The sequence below is a fragment of the Pagrus major genome, chromosome 11, assembly GCF_040436345.1.
Source record: "Pagrus major chromosome 11, Pma_NU_1.0".
Taxonomy (NCBI): domain Eukaryota; kingdom Metazoa; phylum Chordata; class Actinopteri; order Spariformes; family Sparidae; genus Pagrus; species Pagrus major.
In genome coordinates this window covers 6,428,316-6,437,291 of record NC_133225.1, presented here as the reverse complement: position 1 = coordinate 6,437,291, position 8,976 = coordinate 6,428,316, and the positions used below count along the sequence as shown (strand labels likewise).

General features: G+C 45.5%; 1 protein-coding gene across 1 annotated transcript; it reads right to left on the bottom strand.

The window, feature by feature from the left end:
* Positions 1 to 497: 497 nt before the first annotated feature.
* Positions 498 to 8,620, bottom strand: amotl2a (angiomotin like 2a). The gene is made up of 11 exons (XM_073477027.1): positions 8,369 to 8,620; positions 6,548 to 7,338; positions 6,251 to 6,401; positions 5,565 to 5,709; positions 5,382 to 5,465; positions 3,833 to 4,128; positions 3,520 to 3,710; positions 3,313 to 3,414; positions 3,064 to 3,224; positions 2,572 to 2,748; positions 498 to 2,346 (listed from the first exon to the last, which is right to left on the bottom strand). The coding sequence occupies exons 2-11, from the start codon at positions 7,273 to 7,275 to the stop codon at positions 2,261 to 2,263; spliced, it is 2,121 nt and encodes a 706-aa protein (XP_073333128.1). The 5' UTR covers positions 7,276 to 7,338; positions 8,369 to 8,620; the 3' UTR covers positions 498 to 2,260.
* Between the last annotated feature and the right edge of the window lie 356 nt (positions 8,621 to 8,976).

The window sequence follows — 8,976 nt, the reverse complement described above, 5'->3', positions numbered from 1 at the left end:
AAAGACGGTTGTTCTTAACGACTCTGTAAGGACACTCCCACACAGAGTTTAAAAGCCTGCAAACTCCCCTCCAGTTAGTTAGAACTGAAGAAGCCTGTTGGGTGAGAGGTGAGCGTCTTCAAGAAACTGAAACACGTCCAGTTGCCTACGATACAGCACTTAGACTTACCATGACCCGGATGACTGACACCTTCATCAAAACATTGAAATAGTTTTATGATATTAACTATTTCATCATAAAATAACGGCTTCAAAATAATTTTAACATTACTTACAGCTGTTTTGTAGTAGGGCCCTCTATTGCTTATTTCTGCATCATCCAATTTTGGTGATTGAGCATCATAGTGCGTAATGCTTTACGGCAGTACATCACACACAGCAACAACTACGAGTGATTTTGATCAAACTGGATCATATTTTATGGACCACTGGGTTTTTGTAATCAAACTGGTGCATACACTGTTATAAACCAGTGTGTCAAATCAAAACAGAAAGCCTTTTTTATCAGACATATATTAAGAATTTTATTCTATTGTAGTGAAATGTTAAGGCGTACATACAAATGTTTCCTTTACAAAAGTTCACAGCAACATGAAAATGGGTCAACCAGCTGAAGCAAGGCACCTTAACAGAACCTTTTGTATTCATCCTCGGTTATAACTTAAAAATAGAGTACATCTTTGGCACCAGGAAACAAAAACAAAGTATATAAATGAAAAAAACAAAACAAAATATATTAACTTCTTTCACTTCAAATAGCCATTCATGTAAACACATTCCAAACAAAGTGAAGGGCACTGACTCAAACTGACACACTGCATTGACCAGCAAATGCATTGTGACCGGACATATGATGAAAAAGCCTGAAGAATTTACATGCTAATTGTGGGACTTCAAACAATGCTCCTGTTGATAACGGTGTCGAGATGTCACACATGAAGAGTTTGAGGCACCCGACAACTTAACATTTGTTCAACAACACAGAACTGGAGGGTAATATATTAGCTTCTTCACAGATCCACTGATGTTGAATTTTAGCAGTATTTCCCCTCTTAAGAGTAGAACAAATCTGAACTGTGGCACATTCCAGTTAAATATAAAACACAGTCCTGGGAAACAGGAGTCTACATTCAGCAGTGTTCAGTGATCCTACACACACACAGAGGGGGAAATAAATAGAAGATTCCATGTTAAGGATAACTCAGAAATGTGAGATACTTGAGCAACGGAGAAAACACAGCTGAATATAACACATTGATGGGGGACAACAAATAGAGTAGCAAATGCAGGCCAATAATAGTTGACCATTTCTGTGCCTGCAAGTAGGACGAGCTACCGCAGCTCGGAAGAAATGAACGGCCCCAGAAAAGGAATCATGTGGAGAATGCGTGCCATTTTAACAAGGGCTAGGGGTCAGACTTTAGATAGCCTTTTTTCTTTAACGGGAGCATTCCCTCAGAGAGGGGAATGTGAGAAGATTAGCTCCAGCATGTCAGCGGAGAGAAGCGAAATGCTGGGCAGTCGCCCGTCTGAGGCCCCGAACATTAACCTGGGATCTGGAAAATTAGACCCCCGTGAAACGCTGTCAATCCTCACAGGCTTTTTTAAGAGAGAAATGAGAAGGCTTCGCATTCAAAGGAAGTTTCCAAATCCTCCGCTGAGCTGTGAGCACGACCCGAGTGTATTTTAAAGAGGGGAGCAACTGTTAAATCAGGCTTGAGTGGCTCTGTTAGACAGATTTATCCTCATACTGAGTCATTTCATAAATATTCCCATTATTTTCAGAGGATTGTAATAGGATCGCTACTGGAAAGTCAAAATAAACCAAACATAACATAGATGTGTTGAGCTCTTACTTCAGACGAGTATATATGTGTATAATTTAAGTGGATCAGAGCGAGACGAGTGATCCTTGTTCTCATCTCACAATATGAGCAGCATTTACAAATATAAATACAAAACATAACTAAAAAACACAACATGCACAACATATCCACAATCAGCAGCCCAGTTCCTTTCTTAACGCACAATACAGTCCAGGTACCTTGAACAATTCTGACTCGTGAGGCGACTCGTGCAGTCGAAGGAAAGCTCAGCTCTCCTCTCCAGACTGTGCCACGTTCTGGACTGTTTATTTATATTTACGACAGCCTTTCTTCACTTGTGGTCAGACGTCGAGGTAGGCCTTTAACACCTTCGGCCAAAAGTCTCTGTCAGCGTTGGCTGTCAGTCTTCAGTCATATGCAGCTGAAGTGAGTTCTCAAATGAGGATTTCAACCACCTCTGCGTCCGAGCTGTTGATGCTCTTGAATGTCTTGAGTGGTGCCTTTGGCTCCTCCGAGGTGTCTACAGTGAAGATAAAATTAGCAGATTAGAACAGCGGTGTTGGTATGCTAAAGCTGCACACAAGCTTGTTTAATTTTACCAGCAAAGTTTTAACTTATTCATAACAACAGTAAGTCTTGATCCAGGGGCTGGTTACACTTTGAATAGAGGTCAAATAGATGATGAAAGGAGTAGTTTGTGTGGTGGTGATTGGGTGTCAAAGGCCTAACAAAACAATAAACCCACCGGTTGTAGCTGCTGACAGCGCCTCAGACATCTTCAGCTCTGCCTTGACCGTAGGCTCCGGCGGGACTTCGTCACTCTGGGTGCTGCAGTCTCGGCTGGGGCGCTTGGGCACCACGCGGGGTCGGGGTTGCAGCGCAGCAGCAGCAGCACCTGTCTGGTCATCTGAGAGGCTCTTTGCTACAAACGCAGACAAAGAGAGGAGGCTGCTTAATTACCCGCTTACATCCACATTTACACGCTGCCGAACATCTGCCCCGCTGAGTTTGTTCCCATGACTATTCTGGATCGGGCTATTCTGGAGCGAGAGATGATATGCATTCCAGTTTAAAAACACGTTGTCTATTTGAGGGAGGCGAAAGGGTTGTCTCCTACTGCCGAGATTTTTTTTTAGGAAGTGTACATTCTGTCTGGCGACGCTGAACAGTCTGCCAGTTGTCGCTTGATAGCACGTGTCATTAAAGATTCAAAACTCCCTTGGTGTCTAATGCTCACCTTTGCTCTCTGTGCTGCTGGTCACGGTGTTGATAGAGGGGACGGACCTGGCGAGGCGAAGCCCCTGTTTCTCCAGCTTGCCCTGCTCCAATCTGGAGCGCTGGTGGAGGACTTTGATCACAGCATCCTTCTCCAGGAGCTGAGCATGAAGTGCGCGGATCCTAAACACATAGAATACACAGTTAGACCAAAAACCTCCCAAGGAGCAGCCATAAGTAGTATCTCACAAATACGTGGAAGGATGCATACCTGTTCTCCATCTCCTGATGTCTGTGACTCGACAAAGGCAGGTCTTCATTGAAACTGTTGTTTGGCGAATGTCGAGGTGAGTGATTGATGATGGTTGTATCTCTGCAAAAAAAAATAAAAGTCTGTCAAAAGACGTCCACTTCAATAAATTTGTCTTAATTAGATGTTTTTTTAATCTTTGCTATGACTCTCCATGTTTAAACGTACCTCTGCGCTGCAGCAGTGGCAGCTGCATCCATTGCAAACTGCCTCATGGTGCTCTCCTCCAGGTACTTCTGCTCCCACTTGGTGATGTCTGCCTCCAGGGCCAGAATACGCTCCTCTCGCTCCCTCAACTGCTGCTGCAACGTGGAGGAGCTCAGCTCTGAAGCCGTGGGGTCAGCGGCCTGGTTCTGAGACTGAGATAATAGGCATCATTAACATTTGGCTTCCAGGGAAACAAGCAACCATGATTTAAAGGTGCAGTATGTAAGAATTGACACGTCTATTACAAGTCTATGTAATATCTTCTTCTCCTCACCTGTTGTGCCCTCAGGCTTTTCAGCTCCTGCTCCAGCCGAGTGCGCAGCCGCAACTCCAGCGTCTCCCTCTTCTCGCACGCCGCTTGCAGCTGACCCAGCGCGCTCTGTAGTCGCTCCACTTTCTCCACGTAGGCCCTCTTCCTCTGCAGCTCTTCCTCCAGCTGCCGGTTGCGGGCCTGCGTCGAAGTCAGAGCCTGCTCGAGCATCTCCCGTCTCCGCTGGCAGTCCTCTCCGGAGACACGCAGGTGCTGTATCTGCTTCTCCAGCTGTTCGCGCTCCCGCTGCTGCTCCTCATCTAAGATACAGGAAATGGGGAAAAAGAGGTGAATGGTGGTTCAAGTCACTGATATTATCCTGGAAGATACAAAGGATATCATTGCTTAAGAAGGGTGAACTGTGTCAAGACTATTCAGTGGCCCTTGAGGGGGTCAGTCAAGTGGCTGTTTTCAATGGAATGTGACCCAACGAACTGCCGTCAAGGCATGTGAATCAGAGTTACAACCTTAACATTGCAATCAACATTAAAATAAACCATTTCTCATTCACTAATCAAAAGTTAGTCCATGTTTCAATGGAAACTTTTTCGAAAAGGAAGCCAGTTTATCTGTTGTGCCACTTTAAAAAGGAGGTTGATTACACAACGCGAGTGCATGCCTGTGGAGGGAATGCAGACTTCCTCTTATCCACTTACGCACACAGGCATAGCTTTGTATTTGGGAAAAGCTCTGGAATGCTTCTAAGGACGTGAAGTAAACAAGCAGCTCAAAATATAATTCAAGTGGTCCTTGTAACAGAAAAAAAAAAAACTACACATCCCTCTATTGTAATTCAAATGTGGTTTTGCTCCTGTTGCTCAAAGATAACTGTTTTCAGGGAAAACGGACATTATTTCAATCACAGTTTACAACATGGCTGATTATGTAACTGATTCATAAGATTTTTTTGCAAAACAAATCTAATCTTTATTGTCAGATATGTCTGTGTAGATAAAGCAAAAACAAAACATTAGTTGGGTTTACTTTCTGTCCCTGCACAGAACAGAAACAGAGGAAAGAAATATGCACAACTGGCCCGTCGTGATTAAACCACGAGGTAAAGAAATGCCCAAACAAGGAGAGTGAGCGAGCCAGGGGTCATGTTGAGTTGGGCCTGGACGCCCTGGAGTCCCAGACTTATTAGTTCCCCTCAAGGAGGGAAGTCAGCAGTGATGCAAAACTGAATGGGGAGGGGGGCATTCCTAATGCTGGAACAGCCTGAAATACCTTTAAAAAATCCTGGAATCCTGCAGGCCACATTTACTACAGCTATGAAAAATGGCTGGCGTCTGAGTGCCAAGGGTGACTCTCAACATTCGAGATAGAGCCATTTGTGTCCTGACATGCGGGGCTTTTAAAACATACCAGGAAACCAATCCCTGCTAAACTATGTTCCTGCCATTGTTTAGTGCTTCACAGGGCTGTGTGATTTGTCGAATCAGATAAAAACCCTCATGTCTCGCCCCTCTTGAAGCATGCTATGAGAGGACAGTTTCTCTAATGAAACACTCACTTTGCTCCAGCAGCTTAACGAAGACATGCTGCCTCTGGTCTGAACACTCGGCCGCTCGCTGTTTGGTGGCCGTGTCGAGTTGTTCTGCAGAGAAGATAACAAACAAAACATGGCTGTTACGCACACTGGGTCACATTTAAAAGCAAGTGGTGCATTACCAGGGCACTTTAATTGGCCACATACCTCTCAGGTCTCTGTTAAAGTCGTGCAACCTCTTAATCTCAGCCTCTAGTTTATTCCTCATCGTTTTCTCCAGAGTCTCCCGCTTGGCAGAGCCTTTCATCAGGGTCTCATATGCTTCAGATATCCTCTGGATCTCCAACTCCAACTGAGAAGAGAATGTGAGATGGCAATCAGTCTCTGGGAGAAGCATCCTCATTCATAGTCTGGATTGTGGTTTATGTTTCAGTCGTTAATATCAGTGAGGCTAATTAGTCGCTTCAACAAATACCAGCCTTTTTTCTTTTTTTACCGCCTGCAGGCAAATGGCTTTTTAACACTATGCGCAACTGAAAAGAGGGAATCAACATTCCAGAGTGAACACTTGTGGGTCCCAGGTGTCAAGGCATTTATCTCCTTTCATGGCAATACGCCAGCATGTTTGAAAGACAAAGGGTAGGATGTGTTGTGGGACATTCCAGTTGCTGGAATGAGGAGAAAACTCTCAACTTACCATGAAAACTATAAAATAAACATGATAAAGACTCCATGACGTGAACCAATAGCTTGGATCTCTCTCAAGTATTTATGCCTTAACTTCCCGACAGCTTATCACCCTGGCATGTACAGGCAAGAAACTATTGTTTTAATGATTTCCACACCCTCCGTGAGCCAACAGCTCCACTCATCGCACCACCTTCTTCTCTCACCTTCTGCAGCCTGGCGGCCTTCTCGGCGTAGACCTCCAGCTCCTTCCTGAGCCGCTCGTTCTCCCGCATCAACATGTCGGTCTGAGCAGAGTTATTGCTGGAGGCGGCGGTGATGCTGTTGTGAGCCACCTGGGACTGAGCAGACACATACCTGTGGAGGGGAGACATGAGTAATTCATTACTACAACGCTGAAAGCCACAAGGTCTGGAAACAGTGAATGCAAGCTTTGTCTGACGCTGTTAATCTGACCACATTTTAACTAAAGCATTATTCCACAGTGTCCTCCATCTGTTTACCTGTGATGCTGTGAGAAGAAGGGTGGAGGAGGGTCTCTGCAGTACTGTCCATGCTCCTGTGAGTGGCTGACCATATATCCAGGGAGTCTGTCAAAGATAGGATAGTCCGGGGGTGGCCCACGCTGGTCCACATACTGTGGGACCCCTTGTCTGTCAGGGGCCGCAGTGTTAACATTATTATTATTACACAGCTGTGGATAGCTGTGTGAAGAGCTCATAGCCAGACTGTGTCTCAGTCCGTTCCTCTCCAGAGAAAGCTGCAGAAGCCTCTCACTGAGGGAGCGAGCGTGCTCCCTCTTCATATCCCACTGTCCCTCACTGTGACTCCCCATTATGTCCATGCTGGGCCCTTCCTGTTCTGCCTGTCCCTGCTGAGAGATCAGGTACTGGGAGTGGGCTTTGGCTTCCTCATAGGTGGGCAGCTCCTCTCCATGGAGCTGGTACAGATGGCACACCTGGCTCTCGGAGTGCAGGCCGTCCCCCTGGTGCTCCTGGCCTTGAGGCTCCTGTCGTTTTGACATGTGGATGTACTGGGACTCCTCCTGAGTCAGGCTCTCCAGAGATGAGCGAGGACTGCCCGTGCCCCCGCCGCCGCTGTTGCTGCCTCCACGCAGGGCCTGCTGCTGGATGGCGAGAAGCGTGCGAGTGTCCGTCAGGTTCCCGTAGCGAAGCTGCTCTTGGATGAGACGGTGCAGGACCGTGCCAGATGAGTCTTCAGCGGTTCTCATTTCAGTCAGTGGGAAATGAGCAGAGAAACGGTGGCAGTTGGGTGCAGTTCACGGATCACAAATCTGGAGGAAAAATAACAATCTCGATTAGACTTACTGCACAACATCTATGTTACAGTGGGTTCTCAGGGTTCCTCAACCTGATTGTTATCATCCAGTTCATTCAATGATCAATGGCACTATTTCAGTTGTGAGCCAACAGTCAGAATTCCTCTCAATTACTTTACAAACGTCTATTGCACAATGACTTCTGCTGTCAGGGCATGAGCTGTTGCTGGAAATACCCCTGACAGTGATGTCAGTGCAGATCCAGTTTTATTGCCCACACACTCTGAAGCATAACTTTCCCCCCGACAGACAGACAGACAGACTGGAAGTGTAATAGTCACCAGTTGCTATAAGCATCACAGACTTCCCACACACACAATAACAAATAGAGTGACTTTTACATGATGCGACATAAACTATGAGGATGTACAGGTCCAAAATATGATCACGGCATGAAAAATGCTTAATTTAAAGGGGTGCAGTGTAATTTTGAAAATAAAAATTTAAGTCAAAAATGTAATATAATATGGTAATATTACAAATTTAGGAATATCTATTTGATATAGATCCATATATATTTATATTCACTGTTTAAACCTAACAATGAGGCTACTTAGCAGGGTCCTGTAAATATAAACACAGTCAAACAGCATGAAATCAAATAAATCAATTAAGATTTTTCATCTTCCCCCAAAACTACATATTGCCCCTTTAAAAACCCTTCTGCTCCCTCAGCTCCCATTGGGGATAAGAATGAAAACATCCTGCTGAAAGGCTTTAAATCGACCAGAAACTCAATTTAATTAATTTAGATTTATTTAATGTGAATTTTTTAAGGCGTGTGGAAATAAAAATCAAGTCCGATGGATACAATGCACAAACATAAATAAGGCTGCTCTCTTAAAAACATGTAAACTAACTGACTCGCATCATTAAACGCACATTAATACTGCGCCATGCGACAAATCCGTGCCAAACGCAATCCGACCCGAGCGACAAACAGGCACAAAAAAAACAACCCAAAAAAATATTAAAAGCAACTCACCAAATTAAAGTCTCATCCCACACCACACCGTTCACGTTAATCTCAACAGTATCCTGCGCTCGATTCAACACAAGTTTCCCGAGTTTGTCTCTCTGTTTTCCTCCATGTAGCGTCCCCCCGTGTGTGTGCGCGTCGACGGCCGGCTGCAGACTGAACTGAGCGGAGCTGCGCGCTGCACCAATAAATAACTGAGGGCCGATTGTTCGCTGCGGCTGGAATGACAGGAATGTAAAGGCTCCAAGTCCCTGTGGGATCAAAAGCACAGGGGAGGAGGAGGAGGGAGGAGGGAGGAGAGAGGAGGAGGAGGAGGAGCAGGAGGAGAGGGTGAGGGTGAGAGGGGGGGAGGGTGAGGGTGAGCAAAAATTGGATTCAGAGCAGCAGCACTGTCTCAGCTGGCTGCTTGTGTCATGTAAAAGAGCCTCGTTGTAGTTTTTGTTGTGTTGCAGTTTGAGGAATTTTAAGTCCCCCTCTCTGCTCCAACAGTTAAAGCAGATTTGAGTCCCTTACAGTTGGAGGAGCGGAGGCAGGAATGTTGCTGAGAGGCTGCAGGAGATAACAGATTACAACCTCACTGTCACGAAGACTTTACTGAACAACTCTGGGGATGT

Bases quoted from the DNA above. Each gene is read 5' to 3' on its own strand.
- amotl2a (XM_073477027.1), bottom strand. From the start codon at position 7,275: ATGAGAACCGCTGAAGACTCATCTGGCACGGTCCTGCACCGTCTCATC. The intron at 3,711-3,832 runs GTGAGGAGAAGA...CTATTATCTCAG, and splicing joins AAAGCCTGAGGGCACAACAG to TCTCAGAACCAGGCCGCTGA. The intron at 3,415-3,519 runs GTACGTTTAAAC...TTTTTTTTGCAG, and splicing joins GCCACTGCTGCAGCGCAGAG to AGATACAACCATCATCAATC.